The following is a 22,328-nucleotide window of genomic DNA, read 5'->3' on the forward strand; positions in this document are numbered from 1 at the left end:
ATTACTTGCAACATCACTAAACTAGGGATTTTGAAGCATATAAGTCACTAATAAGGTGAAATCCTGACCCTGCTGAAGTCAATGGAACAACTACTATTGATTTCAATGGGGCCAGGATTTCACTCATAATATTTATGGGCATAAAGGAGATGCAACATTACATTTCTCACCATTCTGTTAATTTGTAAAAGCCAAGAACAATATAAATACTGTAGGTATTCACAAAAATTCTTCAAGATTTCTACTGTCTAGACAAATAGAGTTGGTCAAACTACTGTTATAAATATTATTTGTTACAACTTAGCACATTTTCTGGTTTGCATGAACGTTTTTCAAACGCATTAATTATTCATGAGTGTTGAACACTTTTGGGGAACAATTTTCAGAGACTGGCTTGTTTGTGAACTGCTCCCTTTAGAGTATTCACTGTGTTGTGTGGTGGATCACCAAAGTCACGTGCTATTGTATTCACTCACTGGCTGGGTGACCGCAACATTAAACAAGAGAATAATGAGTAGCAAATGGCTAATAATGAATAACTAATTTCCAACCCAAATTTTGTGACGAAAACTCATATACGCAACTTTTGGGATTGGCAAACGTATTCATGAATGCCCAGCGGCTGTCTGAATACACACAAATAATGAATAATATGCCCCACAAATCTCAGAGATCTGAACTTGGCACTTCTGTTTGCCAAAATATTTGTGAATCAATTTTTTTGTTTTTGTTTTCTGTTACCATTTGCCAGCTCTGCAAACAAAAGATGTTCCCTGATGCAGATATTATATTTGTTTTATTCGTTATTTGTATTGGGACACTACCTAAAAGCCCCAGCTAGGGGTCAGGACCCTATTGTAATTGGCATATATAACAAAAACCTGCTCCAGAGAGTTATATTCTAACTCCGCCCACATGCAGGCATGTGTCCACATTAGCCTTCAGGTTTCCTTTCTATGGTGTACAATTTGTACCACAATTTGCATGTAAAATATCAATGAAAAGATACATACCATCCACTCACATTTTTTTTTTAAATGAATCATTCCCTATGTTTAGAAATTACCAAAATGTATTAAATGTAGTGGATGAAACTAAGCCAATTTATTCAGTCCTGCTAAAGTTTTTTTTAAATGAAAATCAGTTCTCTGATCAAAATATAAGATTGATTCTCTTTTTAAAGAATAGAATAAAATACGTTACATTTTTATTTCCTATAAAATATTTTGCAATGGATTTATATACTTAGTTTACTTGTAATGGCTTAACAGTTTTGCTCTCCCTTCTGGCTCTCAACTTTATGGCAGGTTTTATTTTGCAATTATGATCCTACACTTGACATTAAAAGTAAATCACCATTTAGAACAGTTAACTTTACTGATGTCATCATTATATATAAAAAGTCAAAAACAAACACATTATTTTAATTACTCTTTAAGCACTCCATATCTTTCACACGCTGGTATTAAAGTAGGCTGTTGGATGGGTACCCACACTATTTTATTTGTTGCTGTCTTTTTTTTTTCTTTTTGGTAGTACAAAGCGGTAATACAGCTAACCGAGCAACAGGAGAATGTTTATTCTGAATACAGTCTTGGTATTTCAACAGCTATTTACATGTGATTCAAGTTGAGAATACGAGTTCAAAAAGCTGATGAATGCTTCTAAAACTGTGGAAAATATTATCTATATGAAACCTCTTAGATTAATTACATTCCTTGTTGTTTTTTTCTTTTTATAAAGGCCAAATTGTGCTAGCATAGTGATTCCTCTTCTATCCTTTAAAAAAGTACCTATACTTCCCCAATGGACTGAATTGTATCAGTAATTATTATTAGAAAGACAGCAAAACATTGTTCTCTGAATTCTTTCTGACTGGTCCATCAAATACGACATTGACAAGGCAATAACAATTCTGAAGGCTGTGTTAGAGCAATAACAAAACTATAATACTTACATTTGCACATGTGGGGGCTGAAAACGTCCCTGGTTAATGTTGTAGAACGTGAACGCCTGTGTGGGGTTTGAGCTGTACTCATCCACTTCAATTATGAGTCTACTGTGTTGATGCCTTCTAGCGGCCATAATGTGCGACTGGGCGAAAGCCATGCTTGCACTGTGCAGTACAGCTTTTTCAGACAATCATCTGTGCTATCTTTCTACATCGACGGAAGAAGACCATGTTGTCTCCTTACCTCATCAACGTGCTCCCCTTCTGAAACCTAAAAGCAGACTGAAGAGATGGAGCATAACCGTTTGACAGTTAATCTGTTTTGTATTTGCTTTATTTAATGTCAGATGAAGATTTAAAGGGGGTGGGGGAACATTTACAGCTCAAAGAACTCATTACAAATCTTTCCAACTCAGTAACTAGATGAATATATTTTAGTCTGAGTTTGCAGGGGAGGGACACTTGCAAAAGAACACATGGCGCAACATGTTCAAATAGTTAAGACTTTTAAACACAAATTTAGCACCATGCAGTATTGGTATGTCAATTTTAAGGTTGTGTCAACACAATTATTTACTCCCCCAGCCATTGTATTAGTGAATATTTATATCATAGCCCCCTTCAAAAATGTTCAATTGACTGTCTCTGAATGACTAAAATGCAACACATTTTTAAGTTAATTAAAAATCACCAGTTTAAGGCCTGTTTTTCAGTAGTGCTGTGGCATTCATGAAAGGTATGTGTGGTCAAGCTCCCTTGAGATAAGAAATGGGTATCAAAATGGGTTTCCCATTCACATTTCATTATATTATGCCTGGCTTTGTAATAATTTCTAAAGGGTCTCCTAGTGCAGATATGAAAGCTTAAAGTGCTACTGCTCCACTATCACACCTCATATCCTACTGTGAGTTAGTTTAGGCCCCAAATAGAGGATTCATTGGAAAATGGGGTGTTTCACAGCCTTATACCAATAAAAATGTTTTCATTAAGTTTTAAAAAGAAAATCAATTGAAACCATTTTGGATACTCCTCACTATGTATCCAACCCTAGAACAACAGCAATGATTGTTTGGGAAGTGAAACTGACTGAAATGCTAAAAGTAACCACTGAAAATAGCAGAAAGTAAATTAAATTAGCTTTTTGTCTATCCCGTCGCCTTCCCCCCTCTCCCAGTTTTAATAAACTATTTCATGACTGGTAATAAAAGTAAGGCTCTTTTATGAAATTGTTAGTTTTTGTTTACTTATTGAAAAAATACTTTGCTTCAAAGGAACTAATTTTACAAATATTCACATTATAAAATAGTTATCATTGAATATATACAGTCTCTGGGCAGTGGTTCTGCAAGTATCTCACAGACATGGTCAATGTATCTCAGTTCCACTCTAATGGAACCACCTCCAAACATGATAGGAAGGCAGTTCATGGTCGGTAATCACTCAGTCCTTTGCCTAGCTATTAAGACTGCCTACCAGGGTGCCAAATCTGGAATTAGTTTTTGTAAGGTGGAAGTTTGTCTTCTGTCAAACTGGGATGAGACCTCTAGTTCATTTCATTACATGGCTGTAAAATGATAACTTGCTGTCATTACCAACCTACAGGGACATAGCCTGAGAATTTAAGAAAAAGAGCATATTTCTTCTTGACTCCATTAGAAATGAGTGGTAAGGAAATAGTAGAAAAACAGCCAAGCAAATTCTGGATTTTAAACACTCTCAGATGCTGTGTGCATGTTATGGAGCAGGCAGCAGAATGGAAGTGCTTGAAAGCAGGAGGAGGGAAGAGAAGAATGATCCTTGTAAGAATAACAGAGTACACATTTTTGGACTTAAGAAATAAGGCCTGACCTACACTTAAAATTTAGGCTGACTTAACTACGTTGCCCAAGAAAGGGAAAAATCCACACGCCTGAGCGCCATAGCTATGCTGACCTAACTCCTAGTGTAGATGCAACTAGATCAATGGAAGAATGCTACCTGTCACTGTAGGCTGTGTCTACACTATGGGGTTATGGCAGCCAGTAGAGTCCCAGTAGTATAAACAAGTCCTAAAAGATTAAAATGGCAGATATGAGGTCTTGTCCTAGAAGCACTGTATGCAAAATGGTGCATTTTCAAAGAAGTTCATATGGACCATGCATGTCAAAGTCAGAGATTTTATATTGGACCAGCTGCTCTGAATAAACAGACATCTGTTTGAAGTAAACTAATATAAATGGTGATTTTTAGAATTAAATTCAGCACAGTTAGTAATTTGAAATTCCAAAGTGTCTACAAAAGGGTCTTGCAATATTTTATAAAGCATTAAGTTTCAACCAGACCCTGGTGCGGTGTGTAAAAATTTCCCCCATTTTACAAATGGCTAACCCAAGGTTACAGTGAAGCTGAGACAAATATTTTCAAAATTAGGAGCCTAAAACTGGGCTCCTAAATCGATATTTAAGTACCTGCCTGATCCTGAAAATTGCTGAGCATCCAAAAGCTCCACTGACCTTAGTGAGAGCTGCTGGGTTCTCAGAACTTTTGAAAATATGGCTAAATATGCTTAACTTTAGGCTCCTATTTTTGAAAATCCTGGCCTGAATGATTTACCTAAGGTCACATAGAGAATCATTGGCAGAACCAGTCCTAGACACCAGGAATCCTCATTCTGAGTTAGATGCATTAACTACTTCCTCCTAGCTGGACAAGGTGGACAATAGCACTTGCTAATTCCACTAACATTAGCTGCTTTTGGTAGAATTCATTATACTTTGTTCCCAAACACTGAGAAAAGTGTACCAAATATACTGCTCTGATAGCACTTACTGTAGAAGGGTTTTCATAAGTGAGGATCCAGTGTCTTCACACATGGGAGAGCCTGTGAATCACAGCACTAAGCCAGCCTGCATGGATGCTAGCCAGAGACACTCAGCATGATGGTCACCCTGTAAACAGGCAGAAAATGAGAAGCCAGTATGTCTCACTTGAGAGGAAAAAATTGTGTTCTCATAGCACTACTGAGCCCTCTACCAAGTGACAGCCATACATTGTCCACCCTGGAGACATACAAATTGTCCAGGATAGGAAAGGGAACCAAAAAGCTGGATCTTACCCTAAAAAAAAATAGCTAGCAATCACATGAACAACTAGTCCTAATCAGAAATCAGAAAAATATAACCACAGTACATAACTAACAATATTAATTCAACAGATGAAGCTACTGTCAGCAACATACACAAATGTCTTTGATCCTTACCTTTCACTCTCTTGATGCCTTGCTGAATAAGTGGCTGGCTGGTTGCTAACATTCTTGGTGACTGATAGAACAAGCTGTCTCCCTCCAGCCTGACTGCTATCCAAACTGACACTAGTCACTCCCCCTTATTTTCCTTTGCAACATTCCTTAAGATTTTTTAAAAATAATTTGAAATTTCCCCCATAACCCAGAACAGGGTGTGACATGCAGTAGGAAAATAATTACCTGCAGCTGTACCATGTAAGTTTTAAAATCACATGCCCAACACTACTAACATACAGCACTAAGACTCAAATCCTCACATCAACACATGCTAACCACTCTCTTCCCCCAGACTTATGGAGCTATGGGATGGCTGCCAGGGAGATACAGAGAAATGTAAAAAAGGTTTCATGAATATGAATATTAAAATAAAAATCACAATCCTGGATATTAGTTCTTTTTCAATCTCCAACATTTATGATTCTATTAAATGATCTATCCATCTTCTTACCAGTGTAGGAATGTTCTCTGCATAATTATTTTTCTAGGACTTTATCCAGTTTACTTTTAAATGTCCCCAAAGGTCTGATCCAAAACTACTGTACTAAATGGATGTCTTCCCACTGCCTTCAATAGGAATTCCACCACTTCCACTCGGAGATTATTCTGCAATGGGACAACTCATCTATTTGAAATTAGGCACATTCTTAAATCCCGTGCTGAACTGGGGCCTTACAGAACTCATTGTATGGAGTTTTCCTGATTTTGTTTTTTCAGCCCTAAAATTTTCCTTTCTTAATGTCATCCCAATATTCTCTTGTATACGTACCAAACAAAATAATTCCAGTCCATCCTTTGCATGAGTTATCTTTCCTTTGTTTAATTTAACCTCTCTCTCCTTCACTTTTCCCATTGCAAACCAACATTTCACTTTAATCTCCCTTCCCCCATCCCCACTCTGATTCTTGTTCTGCCTTTTGTTCTTCCTCCAATTCCTATCTTTCCCTGTCCATTGTTCCTCAACTAACTTACTCTGTTCTCTGTGCTACAGTCCCCACTACCACCTATTTTTTGTCAGTCCCATGACAAACATCTGTTCTGAGGCATTCTCATAACCTTCCCAGCTACTGGACAAGAGCCTGGATCCAAATCCACCATGGCTTAAGTACAGTAGTTGTCATCTTAAATAATACTTACTGGTAGGTTGTTAAAATAACATAAGCAGAAGATAGAAATTAAGAAGTAAAAAGTGTGAAGAAGAGATGTATTGTGAGATAAGCTTTGCAAATACATGAAAAGTCCATGAGGCAGAGAAACATATGATGGCTATTCCAGATCGTAAGAGCAGCAGTGGAGCAGTTGCAGCTCTTGCACCAACAGTAGTGAGGTAAGGTGAAGAGCAAGAGAGACAAGGCCAGTGGTAGATGAGTGGGAACAGTATAGACAGAGAGAAGATATGTGAGGTAGGCTAGAGTTTGTTCACGGAGAGTCTGAAGAACTGGGATTCGGGGATGCAATTGAGAAAGAAAGTGCAGTAGCAAACGGAGAGGAGATTAAGGCATTTCCATTCAGCTTTAAAACAGTGAAGCCCACATATTTCAGGGAAAGAGGTGCTTAGAAACACAATACGTTCTCTTAAAGAAGTGTATGAGAGTTCATGATAGATAGTACAGTAATACAGTGTGGCTGCTTACGGTGCAAATACATCTTTGATGAAGTAAATAAACTCAATAGTGCTTGGTGGAGAGTTCAAATCTTCCTCTGCACTGCAGGCAAAACTGCTCTCATTGAGTTTGTCTCAGGAATAGAAGCAAGTTACTTTAGATAAGAAAGCAAAAACCTTATTTTTAGAAAAATCCAGTGCCACAGAGTGTTCTACAGTAAGAGTGCCAATTATCACAGTAACACTACTGTAAGATGTAGCATTTGAATCCATTATTCTAAAATACTCTGTTTTTGTTTTAAACAAGGGATGGGTTGATGGAGATAGCCCAGCATTAAAGGAATCTAGTGCTATCAGTAAAGAAACAATTATTTCATTTAATGTGGGAAACAGGCTGGATGCTCTAATAGGTTTTCCCTCTAACTTATAATGTTTACATAATCCTGACATAAACTGGTAAATAGGATCATTTTGCTGCTCTCAGTTCTGCCACCAGGAACTGGATAAATGTTCTTCTACAAGAAAGTTTGCAATTAAAAACTGCTTCAAAGGAATATGTTCTTTTTTTGTTTGTTTGTTTGTTTGCTAAGACAAATAATGACAAAAATGCTGGCAAATCACGACTACTGAACAGTCTCTTCTGGCTGGTTTGAATTTACCTTAAAATAAGAGATCAAATGTTCTCAGCCTATTTATGGACTTTAAAACAAAGGTAGCTTGATGGCCATTAGAGGCTGGTAGCTGTTGAGGCTGATCATGTACTGTACAAATGTACTTCTGGAACCATTAGGCCTCAAGTACTCCCTGTGAGCCAGTAGTTTGTTGTATAAATGCATATTTAGGGAACTTTTTAAAATGTACATTTTCTGAACTAAGACTATAATGTGTAGCACTGAAATATGCACTTAAAAGTCTACTTTTCCCAATGTGAATGTGTTATGTACCTGCCATTAGTGTCAATGACAGTTAAGAAAGAATGCTGAAAGGAGAATAGATTCCTTGGGGATATTTAAGTTATAATCTGTAGTGTCATTTAAGGTGTTTTCCTCCCCCTGCAAGCTCCCCAAAGATTTCTATGTTATGAATTAGTGATCTAAAAGTTCTATTTAGAAACCTAACCCCATTTTAGGTACAGAAGCACTACATTAAATGGCACCATTAACTTTTTAAGATCTCAGCTTAGTGCTGCTGAAAGGTGCCAGGGTGACAGCCTTGCACACTGAAGTCCTCTGCAAGCTTCCCTGAACCCCCTTTGTGTCTCAAGCCTGCCTGGAGAGACCCCTTCTTGAGGGTAAGAAGGATAGTTCAGACACCATTCCCATTCATTCTATGGCCTCTTTGGTGTAACTGCTAAGAAGGGTGCTAATTATGGTGATTTTTTGTAACAAGGATATCTCTCCACTGGGAATGCCACTGAGAAGTCATGAGATGGCACAAAAGTTGTATAGTGTAAAAATTTAGAAATTGCTCTCATCACAGGTTTCACAATCCTCAACTGTCAATCAGAGCATATACTTCTATGCTCTGATCCCTTAGGATATAACTGTAGCTATGCTGGCTTAATCCTGTGGTATAGATGCAGTGTACACCAACAGAAGGGGTGCAGGTACACCATCTCCCCAACCTACGGTAGCTAGGTCAACAAAAGCATTCTTCCATTGACCTAACTCTATCTACACTGGTGGTTAGGTTGGCATAGCTACATTGCTCAGGATGTGGATTTTTTACTCCCCTGAGCATCACAGCTATGTCAACCTAAATTTTAAGTGTAGGCCAGGCCTTAGACTCAAAGTCCTTTGATTCAGGAGCATGTCTAACTGAAATAGATCTCTAGCATCCCTCTTTAAACGTCACTTCTCAATGGTGGATTTTGATCGTTTATTGGCGTGATGTCATCCTCATGATCTAACAGGATTTACCATTTCATCAAGCCTATAATTTGTTTCCACAGATCTGAACTGCTTTGAGTAATGTCTGATTTATAATGTGGAAAAATGTGCTTTGGTGACTCAATGAGACCTCTTATTTCACTTTAACTGAAACTACCTCAGCCGTTTTTTAAAAATTCAAATTCTTTTCCCCTTACTTACAAAACAAAAAAAACCCCCAACATTATGTCTTGCTGCTTATAACTACCTGTCATATACTGGGTAAAAAAAATCCTTTACTGAAATTAATTTTCTTCAAATTAGTTTTCCTCCACTGATCACACATACAAGTAAGTTATTGTCATTATTTTAGTTTTAAAGAGCACCGAAGCAATTGTTGGGTGAAACTGTCACAAAAAAGATTGTATGCATATTGTAAATAGATATAAAAGGAGGAAATAAGATACATTAAAGTCTGTCTCCTTTTTAAACTATGCCTCCTTGCCTATTTCTACTGAATTTCATCAATAGAAATGTTTTACTTATTGTATGCCACAATTCTGGACAGTCCTGTGGACAGACAGGCAGACAAGGAAGGAAGATGAATGCAGTCAGAATACACTGAATATTAAAATACTTCACCTAAGTAATCTAATAGCTGTACTGATTTAATACGTTTACCGCTCAGAAGCCTTTCAGTATATATCATTTTGAATTATGACTACATGATCGCGCTTTCTAATTCTCTTATTCCAATGCCCACAAAATTGTAGTTGCTTGTTCTTCATTTTACAAAAATTTGTTTCATTTTTAAATTATTAACAGTACAACTTACTGGATCATGTCCTGGGGTACACAAGTACTTGCTCACTTATACTTTTCATTCTAAAATACAAATGCAGCACAATAATACTTCTGTTTCCACTTCAGACCCTGAAGAGGCTCTATTTTACAATATATCATGAGCACCCAGCACATCTTGGAGATAAGAATATTACAGTGTTTGCATACACAAATGTACTGAGCAAAGAGAAGACGTTTATTGAGACTAAATAAATTATTATAATCCTACATTAGATCTTGACTAAATTTATCCAGCATATCATACTTGGGTAAGGTATTAAAGTGGCCACATTTTCTTATGGGATAAACCAAGTCCTCTTTCAGAAAAATAAACAGTTTTGGTTTAAGGTTGTTTATATTAATCCCAAAATAAATTAGTGGTAGCTAATCTATGTAAGTTAAGTCTAGTCAAGAAAATTTTATATACATACATAAAAGCTGCAAAGCTCTTCCATTACTTTTAAGAATCTCTTTTTCCTCTCCTAATATTCATCAAACTTCATGATGTTATTACTGGAAGTTAAGGATATGAATTAAAGAAAAATGATAAACCAAGTCAATACTCAGTTTAAAGAAAAAATAACTGTAAATGTATAAAAGCCATGAAAGCATCAGCAATTTAGTACTGTGATTATTTAATTCTACATTCACTCTGAAATTTGGTCTGTCATTTTATCCAGCAATTAAGGTATGTTTAAAAAACAAAATATTTTATATTTGAGAAATTTACAAGTAAGTATTAAAACATACATGCAACAAACTAGTACTTGGGATGTCTGGTTTAAACTCACAGTTGAAAAGCTCTGTTCTCAGGCATTCTTTGATAGTCTTCATCCAGACACTGCATCATGTGAGTTATATGATGCACAGTTGGTCAAATCCTGGCCTCTGAACATACATATATACAATTCCCAATGGGCCAAACCCTGTTTGCCTTATTCACACAAGTAACATAACTGACTTCAGTGGGACTACTTACAAAGTAAAGCAAGCAAAACTTGTTCCACTAAGTTGTGCGCACATATCTGAGGGTAGAATATGGCACCCATAAGCCATTGAAGAGACTTTATCTGGTAGTTTCACCTATCTCCCTCACACCAAAATTAAGGCAGGAATGTTACAAAGCCTGCTATTAATAGAAATGCTATAATTTTTAAGTGTTCATTTAAATTTGTTTGTATTTAAGCATTCAAATTCAGTGTTGACAACCCAAACACTGCAGCATTGTGTTCGTGCAAGAGAATTAGAAAGTAAAACTGACCAGTCTATTTCTACTGCTCAAAGTGAGTGAAATGCAAAAAAGTAAGAACAGAGTTTAAACGGGGAAAAGTAAAGTAGAATTTTAAAATTCTCAGGTTAATAACCTAAGGTGCTGGCAGTATTTTTTTTAAAATGATCTAAAATGAAACAATGCTTTTTTAAAACATAGCATTTCTCTGTACTGATAGGTAAATAAGACCTGTACTGAAGATAAAGCGCACTGCCCTATCAACCACTGAGCCAGGTCATCCCCTCCAGCGGTAAAACCTTTGGAAGGAGAAAATCTCCACAGAAATCCCCTCATATCATCTCTATTAGGGGTGAAAGGAATGAGGTATCAGGATTTTCCTATAGAAAAAGCCATGGGATCAGCCCCAAACGTGCCAGATCCCCAGGGATCTGCTGGAAGCCACAGCCATCCGTACAAAGACCCTGTGTTTACACAGGAGCTGCACTACAGGACTTCTACCAGGGAAAATATATTACGGGCTCAGACCATATTATCTTCTCCAGAAAGCCTCCTTGGGCTGGACAAAATGTGTATCAGCTTCTGGGCTCCTCCCAGTCCTACCCCTTTCCCTCTGAACAAACTCCAGATTCACATGGTGCCCTCCATAAGGCCCACAGGAGAGGGGAGGATGCAGATGCAGCTGAGCCCTCTTGCCTTCCATGTCAGAGAGGAGAGAGCTATGCATGGAGGAAACCCGCAGTGAATGCATCTAAGGAAGCTGAGCTGCATTGATACAAATACAAATACACAAGTGTAACAAAATGAAGCTGAAATTTAGGTGGCTGTTTTGTATATTCCTTATGTGTACCAGCATGGCTGAGTAGCAATCCAAACCCGCAACTTCTTCCTCAAGTGAGGAATGACAAGTCCCACTGACGTTAATGGGGCTACTTATGTAAGAAAGGACTCTCAAGACCAGGCGCTATATATAATTCTGAGAAAAGAATTTATTAGTTTATGACTGTAGAACCAGTAAGTAGAACTTGTGTGTTTGGGCATCCACTGAAGTCACTGGTATTATTAATTATTAATAATAATTATGTTTATTATAGCACTACCTAGGAACCAACTCAGATCAGGGCCACATTGTGCTAGGCACTGTACAAACATAGAGCAATAAACAGTCCCTTCCCCAAAAAGCTTAGTCAGCAATGCCACATTAGTTCTTTTACATGGGTCGGGGGAAAGGGGAGTGGATAGGAAGGGATTAGCTGTTACAGAGAAGGCATGGGAAGGGAGAGAGGTTACAGGGACAGAGCAGGTGAGAAGAAGGAAGGGATGGAAGGTAAGATAGGCAAGCATGGAGTAACACTGAGGTGAAGAAACTGGAGGAGGTTGGAGCAAACAGCCAATCAGCACAGGCCAGAGAAAATCCTGTCAAAACTGTAGAAAATATCTGTGTCCGTTGACCACTGCTTCTGCAGCTGCTCTGCTAGATTCAGTCTCTGGCTGAATAGTAAGACTTTCATTGGCCTTAAGAGGAGTTGGACTAGGCCTATAGAGAAGAATTGGGGTAGGAGGTCAGGAAGAAAAGATTCTGCAGAAAAAGTAGCTTTTAAAAATATATTTGCCATTAACAGTAACCTTGTTATTAATAATAATTCATAAGCTAAAAAAATACAAGACAAGCTTCAATCAGAGCAAATATTTACAGTTGAAATATACAGACCAATACTCCTAAAAATAGGCATTTTAATGGATATCCTGACCCATCCTTACCATATTGATTCTAATAAGTACCTATGTAATTAAATACAATAGCGTATGTTGAAAGAACATTAAGGGCCCAATCCTGCTCCCAGTGAAGTCACTGAATTCAGTGACTGAATGGGGAAATTAAGCATTTTACATGTATTCAGTGTAATGAATCCATTCCAGATTAGCTGTTACTGGAAGTTACATAGTGAGGGTTAGTTGGTAGTACGAACATAACTTCTGATAACACATCACATCTGGCACATTTGTTGACAATTTCAACAAGGAGGTCAAGGAGTGAATAGACATAAAGAATAAACTCCTTTACCCCTCTAAAGTGGTCCGTGCAGCACCAGTTGGATATTCATTAGCAGAACAGTTCTGCTACTGTCCATACAGTATCTGTTCTACACAGAAACAGTTGCAGGACTCCATTTCCACTCTTATCACCTTTCACAAGCAGTAAATTCACAACTATTTTACCTAGAAGAACATTAGATCCAAAGCATGGGCTTTTGACAGGGAATAAAGAGGAGAAAATGAACTTTGAGAACTCCCGCTCCTGTATGCACAAAAAAATGCTTGGTTTCAGAGTAGCAGCCATGTTAGCCTGTATCCACAAAGGAAAAGGAGTCCTTGTGGCACCTTAGAGACTAAAAAATTTATTTGAGCATAAGCTTTTGTGAGCTACAGCTCACTTCATCGGATGCATGCTTAACATGCTTAACATTTCTGATAGACATAATCCAGAATATTGAGGGTTAACATAAAAACTCCATATCATATTCAGAGATAATGTATAGAGTGGTGCAAGATCACCTTGTACTCAGTCAGTACACCCAACTTACACCCAACTCTATTCTATTGTACTTACACCCAACTCTATTCATGTGTGCACTCCATTCAGAGTCTAACAGTATAAGGTCCAGAACACGCAAGTAGCCCTCACCCTACTTTAACATAATCACGTTCTGTCTCTTCCAGTTCTGACACCAGTGTCAGTACAATATGTGTAAGGGAGTCTCATTTACGCTACCTTACGTATCGCCTCTGAATCCAGCCCTTCATCCTTAGCTTCTGTCAAAGCAAGGTCTGAAAAATGACCTTTATGATTTCTTTTTTATTATTATTGCTAATAATTTGGATGAACATTGCTATTAATGTTCTCAGTATTAAAATTCTCACTATACACTATTTTTCTTTGTTCACTAATTGTTATTGTTTTGTTTGTCTGGAAACAGGACCTGTTTTGATAAATGGAGTACAGTTTTTCTTTGTTTACTATTTATTATTGATTCACCTGTCTGAAAACAGGAACTGTTTTGATAAATGGATTAAATAGTAATCTGGTATCACAGGGTTTAATCTTTTTCCCGTATAATTCAACGGCTAAATTCCTATTGACTTCAGTGTTACAGAACTGTGCCCATAGTGACTTCTTCACATAACTCCGTATCTTCTACTGAAATACGAGGGCCAAAACCAGTGGAACTACTCGGGTGAGTCCAATTTGGAACACAGAGCCCAATTCTGTTCCCAATGATTTCCACAGGAGTAGGAGCAGACAATTATTTTGTGACTTTTGAGAGAAACTCCTCAGCATATCACAACAGATATTCCTACAAAACCACACTGTTAGGGGAACTATTTCTCTCAAGAGGCTGAACCGTCCAGAAAGGTTGTGTGCTTTCAGACCTCTAGCCCTTTTTACACTGATACCAATAGCTCCCACACTGAACATGCAGAGTTAAATAAAAAAGCACAACCTGTGTAAATAAGACTAGAGTGTCAACTTTATACACGTATTTGCATTTTCATATGTTTATAACACCATTTCAAATATTTTTAAAATCGCATCTTAATGGAAGGTTCTAAAACATGTATTATAGATTTGCTCTAATCTATCAAGCACATTTGTATATCTTGAAAATGGGCATTTTTCTATGTGTGAACTCATGTAGGCATTTTTTAAAATGGTTATTCTACTTCTAATAAAACCTAACGAGGGAATGGTGTATGTATATATAGTGTACACTCACAGAAAGATAAAAATTACAAGGGTGCTCAGTCAAGATTTTTTGCCCTCTGAGACAAATTAAATAAATCACAACAGCAAAGCCAGATAATACCCAATAAATCCATGGCTGAATTACACCATAACTAATGTGTGTCCATCAATTAATGCATTTACTTGATCTACATATAAGAATGCCAAGAAAATCCATAGGTAAAATAACAATTCAAAAAGTATTATGCATGCAACACACTGCCAGTGTGTCTGGCACCATGAAACACAGTTTATTATTCATGGATCTTATTACAAGCTAGTACTCCACTGCAGGATATAATGGCCCCTTAAATACTTTTCTCAAAAGATATATTCTTCTCATAGGAGTCAAAAGCCTATTTTGGGTACATAAATTTAGGATGCAAACTTGTATTTAAAATACATAATAAAATCCTTTGGAAATACTGTTAGTACATGTCAGCAGTAGCCCCTTTCATAGTTTAATAATCTTGATTAGTTATTGATTTATCCACAATACCAAAAACTGTTTTAGACCATATTATAAATTAATCACTTGTTACATTTATCTAACTTTTACTGAAGTTGGAAAAGAATATTAATGGTATAATCATTAGTAGACCCTTTTTAACTATGGCGTAGCGAAGACAGGATTGTGTATAGCAAGTGCATCCTCAACTATTGATCTTCTTGCCAAGCAGTGATGGAATGTTTTAAATCTTAGAAGACAGTATAATTTATTTAAACCAATTTTTTATTTTCCTGATTTAATTTTATATATAATGTACACATACACCGTGTCCTATAGTGACTATGCTATATTCAGTCAATAAAGTTATGTACAATTGCAACATATAAAATACAGTTATTAATGAAGCCACAAGTAGCTAAACAACATCCAAATGTCCATTTTTTCTGTCTCCCCCCCCTCCCATAAAAGAATATAGCGTGTAAGATTGTAAACCAAACCACAACCATCTAACATAATAGATGATGCCAGAAACAGCCTAATTTCTGAAAAACTTATAGAACGGTTTCCTGCTGGAACAAAACTTTGGAAGGTCACTAAAGCCTCTCCCACCACAAAAGAAACAATTCAACCTCCCCCACCCCTTCGTTTTGCCACTCAAAGGTGAGGGCACAAACAAAGTGAGCAGTGCCATGAAATCTGGGGAGTTCTGCAGCGGGCGGCTGGTGGTATTTGAAAATGGGGTGAAGAAAATGACCCTGAAAGGCCCCCCGAAAGCGCCACTTCCCAGCGAAGTCCAGCCCCACCCCAATGTCTCTGTCTCCAGAGGAGAGGTGGTGCAATGCCCAGGCTGCCCTGAGGAGCCTCCATGGGAACTCTGCAAACAAAAAGTAACTTCCAAGGTGACATTAGGAGACTGGAGCACAGGTGGGAAGGGCTCCTCGCAACCCCTCTGGATCCAGGGCAACCCAGAGAGCGAGCGAGCCCTTCTCAGCGCGCAGAGTGCCAGTCCTTACCTTCAGCCAGCCCTTTCCACCAGCCCAGCAGCAGCCAAGCATCAGCAGAGCCGCGCTGAGGCAGGGGAAGGGGAGCCGAGAGGATTGCAGCTGCTTTCCCTCCTCTTCGTCCTCCTCCTCTTCCTCTCCCGGGCCGGGAAGCGCCGAGCAGCCCTTCCCGCCCCCCCGGCCGGCTGCCTCCTCCCGCGCTAGCTCTGGGGCAATTGTTCGTTTGTTTGAAGGGAGCCCGGAGCAGCCCACGGGGCAGCCTGGTTGGGAGAAGCCAGCCCCTGACGCGCTTGGGGGGGAGTTTCCAGACGCTCGCGCGGCGGCGCACCGAGCCCCCCACCCCAGCCCGGCTCCCCACCCCGGGAGGGAGCCGGAGCCTTGGCGCCTGGCTGCCCCCGGCCAGCCGCCTTGCACCGGGGGGAATAGCGCTGCGGCGAAGCCCCCCCCCCCCCCCCCAGCGCCGCACGCGTAGAGGGGGCTGCAAGGATCCGCCCCCGTCCCTGGAGGGGGGAGGCCCTCCCCCCCGAGACTTACCCTCCCCCCCAGGGCTGCTGTGAAGAGGCAGCATTTAGTATTATTATTTTATAAGCCACCGTCTCCTCCTCCGGCAGCCCAGCCTCCCCTCCCCCTCTTCCTTTGGGGGGGCCGGGGATTCCCCCCTCCCTTCCCGCGCCGCCTCCCCGGCTGCCCCCCGCGCCAGCCCGCCTCTCCCCGCTGCAGCGCGGGAGACTGGGGGGTGGCCACTGCTCGGCCCCTGTGCTCCGGATGGAGGGAGAGTCAGAGCCCCCTCCCTTCCCACCTGGTGTGGTGATGGGATGGTTTGGGGCTCTCAGGCCCCCCGCCCCCGGCCTCCTCCTGCATGAGGGGCCCCCACCCTTGGGCTGCTTTTGGTGATCACAGGAGCTGGGGAGCTCCCACTCCCAGCTCCGTGGTGCCACTGGTTTAGGGGTGGGAAGGGGAACCCTCTGTGTCCCAGTGCCCCTCTCTCTGGCTGGGTTTGGGGGCCTTAGGGAGTGGGAATCCCCTGACGCCCTCTATGTTGTTGGGGACTTTCTCAGCAGTCCTGTCCCAGGCTGGGACTGTCTGAGCCCTGCTTCTCCCTGCAGCCCTGCGCTGGGTGGTCCCTGGGCATTGACTAGGGCCAGAATTCCCACCCGATCCCATAAGAACGTCCATACTGGGTGAGACCAATGGTCCATCTCGCCCAGAATCCTCTTCGGACAGTGGCCAGTCCCTTCGGAGGGAATGAATAGAGCTCCCCCACCTCCCCACACACATGCCCTTTGTGCAGATTTAGGATGATGATCTGACACTTATTCAAGACTAAAAAGGACCTGCTATCAGCTCCAGCAAGTGCAAAAATATCCAGTGCTCCTTTCATGACATTTTAAAAAAGTAAGAGGCATATGAACACTGGGATTTCCCCTGGTATCTTTGGCCAAAATTTCCCTCCTTTGCTGGGATGAGCCAAGTAGAATAGTTGCTATCTTGCCACCTTAGGGGTGACTATGTTCCCGAGAGGCACTTAGCAGTTCTTGGGGGGGAAAGACGCTATACAAAATGTAAAATATGTATTAATGTACCACTGAACAAGATGAGACAAGGTCTCTGCCCCAGACTGCTAGTGTCGTGGCTTTCAAAGGTACTGAACATGCACAGCTCCTGCTAGTTTCAAAATCAGGCCAGGAACACACTATGATATATTAATGATCCTATCATATGATATTATAGCTAGAGAGCATGAAAGTTAAATGAATACATAGAGGAGAGACTAATTATTATAAACTTATGAAGGGCTGTGATATACAATCTTCTAGTACAGGGGTTCTCAAATGGGGTTGGGATCCTTCAGGGGGTCACGAGGTTATTACATGGGGGTCGTGAGCTGTCAGCCTCCACCTCAATCCCCACTTTGCCTCCAGCATTTATACTGGTGTTAAATATGTAAAGAAGTGTTTTTAATTTAAAAGGGAGAGGGTAGCACACAGATGCTTGCTATGTGAAAGGGGTCACTAGTACAACAGTTTGAGAGCTACTGTTCTAGTACAATAAAACCTCGGAGTTATGAATTGACCAGTCAATCACACACCTCATTTGGAACCAGAAGTATGCAATCAGGCAGCAGCAGAGAAAAAAACAAACACGCAAACAAAACAAAAAAAACCCCTCAAATACAGTACAGTACTGTGTTAAATGTAAACTATTAAAAAAATAAAGGGAAAGGTAAAAAAATTGACAAGGTAAGGAAACTGTCCGTGCTTGTTTCATTTAAACTAAGATGGTTAAAAGCAGCATTTTTCTTCTGCATAGTAAAGTTTCAAAGTTGTATTAAGTCAATGTTCAGTTTTAAGTTTTTGAAAGAACAACTATAACATATTTCATAGTTATGAACAACCTCCATTCCTGAGGTGTTCGTAACTCTTAAATTCTACTGTAATTCTAAGCTGAAATAATTCAAACCCCTCCAAGGATACATTGAACACCTGTGCACTGGTTCAAATGTGGCCTACTGGACAATGATGTGTGGTAGCTATGTGGGAATAATTAGTAAATATTGGGGCTAAAATTTTTAAAATAGTTCTTTCCTAAGTAAAGAAGTGGGCAGATTTTCAAGAGTGCTGAGCGCGTCCTGAGAACTGCTGGGTGCTCAGTTCTTGACAGGCCACCTGTTTAGATCGCTAAATATGAACTTCAGAGACTTACTTTAGACATCGATTTTTGAAAATCTTTGGGTATTTGGTTGCTCCATTTCCACATCTGTAAAATATGAGGAATGTGTACCTTTTTGAAAGACACTAAGATATTTAGAAAAAGTTCTATACAAGTTCTAAGTATCATTATCTATTATTAATATCCTAATAGAAAATTATGGTCAAAAGCTCTAGAAATATTCTAGAATCATCTGTTACCCAATAAGTCATTTACGTATACATTTGCTATATGATTTTAATTTAATTCATGAGGCTACAAAGCTTTTTAAAAAATGAGCTGCAATTGCCCTTGGTTATGCAAAGAGATTGATCCTTGAAGGTGGAGAAGCTTTTATATCCTATTTTTAAATAATTATTATTGACAGCAGAAATTGCAACATATGGACATGTTATTTATGCAGCAAAAGACAAAAACTGAAGAATTTAATGTGATACAGAAAGATGTACTTATCTAAAGGAAAACGGTTGTGCAAAACAAGAAGTTAATAAGATCAGCAGGGATGGAGAGAGAAGTGGTGGAGCAGTGCATCACTTTATTTTTGTAAAGTTGTTTTTTCTGGCTGGGTTGTCTATTTTGTTAATTGACAATATTTTATGTATAGTTTTATTTAGTTCATTATTGAACTAAATTCAATATTATATTCAATTATATATTGAAAATATAATCAGTAAGGATATTTATGAAGTAAACAAAGAGTGCAGGCTTCTGTCACCAAAGTGCCATTGCAGAATGGGATACAGGAGTATTAGTACAGTGATGAATGACAGTCTGTAGTCAAATGTGGGTAGCCAGTGGTGCTTCCGGGATCTGCAACCCACCACTTTTCTGCTACCCTCCCTCCCTCCACCCACTTCCACATCCCTAAATCCTTCACCGACTGCACATCTCTTTTGCTTCCTCAGCCACATAATCCCCTTCTGCCAACCAGCTCCCTCCCTGTAAAGTTGCTGTCATATCCAGTTTCAGATTTGGTATCTGCCAGATATTGACACTTAATGGATCAAAACCAAACAAAAAGCTATATTTGTTGCTGTGATGTTATTGACATGATCTGTGACCATATAGATCATTGTTGCAACCACTGTCATATATTTGCAGCGAATATTGTACAAAGGTTGTTGTGTGAGGTGCCTATGAAGAGGTTATGATTTGATGGTTATAATTATGCTATCTGTACGTGTGTATCATTTTTGTAGTTGAAGTTATGAATATTGGCTATGTACTTGTATCTCAGTGTGTTTGTGAATAGCATTAGTGAAGCATTTGGTCAGCTTCTTGAGAAAGGAATTTTCAAATTGAGTGCTCAATCAAGAAACACTTAACTGACAATGGACCTTGGGAGACTCCAATCCACATAAGAAGTCCTCCTGGGAATGTTCAAGATACTATGTGAGCAATGGCTGCTGCCTGCAAACTGAGTCATGCATGGACATGTGACTTGACCATGTGACTCCAAACTCCATCTTGCTGCTGGGATTTTCCACAGTAAAAACAAAGGGGTGTCCTTCCACAGGGCAAAGAATATAAAATACCCTGGAAACCCCTCCATTTTGTCTTCAATCCTGTTTCTTACTTCTGGAGGAAACTTGCTGCAAACTGAAGCTCTAAGCAAAGGACTGAATGACCCATCCCAGCTGTGGATGTACTCCAGAGACTTGATATGAACCTGCAGTTTATTGTATAACTGCTACAAGCCTGAACCAAGAACTTTGCCATTACTGTATGTAATTGATTCCATTTAACCAATTTTAACTCTCATTTATATTTCTTTCTTTCTCTAAATAAACCTTTAGAATTTAGATTCTAAAGGATTGGCAACAGAGTGATTTGTGGGTAAGATCTCACTTGTATATTGATGTGGGTCTGGGGGTTGGTCCTTTGGGATTGAGAGAACCTTTTTTCTTTTACTGGGGTGTTGGTTTTCATAACCATTCGTCCCCATAATGAGTGGCACTGGTGTTGATACTGGAAAACTGGCGTGTCTAAGGGAATTGCTTGTATGACTTATGGTTAGCCAGTGGGGTGAGACCGAAGTCCTCTCTGTTTGGCTGGTTTGGTGTGCCTTAGAGGTGGAGAACCACCAGCCTGGGGCTGTGACTGCCCTGCTCTACGCAATTTGTCCTGAATTGGTACTCTCAGTTGTGTCCCACCAAAAGCAGCATTCTTATAGTTGCATCCTTTGTTTAAGAGTGTTTGGGATCATTCTTTCGTGTCAACAAAACCATAGTCAAGCTTGAAAGTATTTTGATTTGGGTCTGTCATAAAATAAGAGATGATGGGAGTTAACAAGTCTTCATTTTCTAACACTAATTTTTAACTGTAGATCAAAATGTTCTGGCTGCCTTTCAGTTGTCCCCACACTGAGTGGAACATCCGGTGTCAGAGCAATTTTTCTGTCTTTGTCCAGTCGTGCTGCTGGATTCTCTTGCAATTTAAAGACTACTGAACTGAAGACGCTGTAGTCGTCTCTCTGTCTGAGCTCACTGGTGGTGGCTTATGTGCCACCCCTCCCTCTTCGCACTGTCTAATGCCATGGTGATTAGCCAGTGTAGGGATCAAATCTAATCAGATGGCTGGAGTGGCATATTCTGGAGAAGAGCCAGCAGAAAGAGGACTTAGCTTCTTGAGGACACAGTGTGGAGAAAGGGAGACACAACTGAAACAGACAACAAACATGAGCGTTCCCTGTTGTGCAAGGTGTGATGTCTGAGGTCTCCTGGTATAACTCCTGTCCAAACTACGACTAATGTAATAATGAAGGCCTACCCATATTGCACAGGAAGGCAAATGGAGAGAGATTAAGATGAGGCGATGTTTGCAGGAAATGATGGGACCATAGGGAACAATCCTAACATCATTTTATATTTGATTAAATACCTTTTCTTTGTTTTTGTATTGGCCTTTAGATTTTAATAGAGAATCACAAATTGCTATAGAATTCTATTGGACAGCTAAGAAATATTTAGAAATTGTAATTCTGAATATATTTTATGTTGTTTTTTGAAAATAAATTCTATAGAACCCTATTCACTTCATCCCCATTACATTCTATAGGGATTTTCCATAAGAGGATGTTTGGAAAGCACTACATGGAGAATGAAAAAATCATGACTTTTGAGATCTGTAGAGTCACATTTGGGGAGCAGTGGAGAGGCAGAATGAGGAAACAGTTGTCCCTTTGAGCAGTTTTGTGCCCATGTTGCGAGATATGGAGACTGACAGGTATGCAATACAGACTTTCTTTGCTTAGTATTTTACCTGTCTTGCAATGAAAACTCCAAGCAGATCCACTGCTCCACTGAAAACTTGGACTGCCTTTTTCAACTAATGGGACTTCTGTTCCATCTGTCCTAGTACTTATACTCCATGTAGTATGAAGATCCAGATAGACTGGATTCTAAATAGGTATCCATGAACTGTAGATAGTAGTATTATATCCCTTCCATTGTATGATATAGAATTTCCCTTTACAAAGTCTGGCACAACCAACATTATCCACTCATAAACATCAAATTGACCTCAGCTGCTAATCGTTACAATTGAAAACCCGTGTGTTATTTCTGCTCCAATTCTGTCTCTGGCATTGTACAAGACACAACAGGTGACA

The 22,328-nt window shown here is 39.5% G+C and overlaps 1 protein-coding gene across 4 annotated transcripts in view; it reads right to left on the minus strand.

Annotated features, from left to right (window-relative positions):
• Positions 1–16,153, minus strand: part of MPPED1 (metallophosphoesterase domain containing 1) — a 92,555-nt gene extending 76,402 nt beyond the window's left edge. Inside the window, exons 1-3 of one of the 4 annotated variants that reach the window (XM_048825348.2) lie at positions 16,022–16,042; positions 4,760–4,878; positions 1,958–2,233 (exon numbers count right to left, since the gene is read on the minus strand). In XM_048825348.2, coding sequence (XP_048681305.1) covers positions 1,958–2,109 — 152 coding nt within the window. In that variant the 5' untranslated portion in view covers positions 2,110–2,233; positions 4,760–4,878; positions 16,022–16,042. Of the gene's footprint in view, positions 1–1,957; positions 2,234–4,759; positions 4,879–5,189; positions 5,341–16,021 lie in introns of those variants that run through there. The other 3 variants (XM_048825357.2, XM_048825368.2, XM_048825339.2) reach the window with 3 other exon arrangements.
• Positions 16,154–22,328: the final 6,175 nt, after the last annotated feature.

The sequence above is a fragment of the Caretta caretta genome, chromosome 1 (assembly GCF_965140235.1).
Source record: "Caretta caretta isolate rCarCar2 chromosome 1, rCarCar1.hap1, whole genome shotgun sequence".
In the NCBI taxonomy this organism is placed as follows: domain Eukaryota; kingdom Metazoa; phylum Chordata; order Testudines; family Cheloniidae; genus Caretta; species Caretta caretta.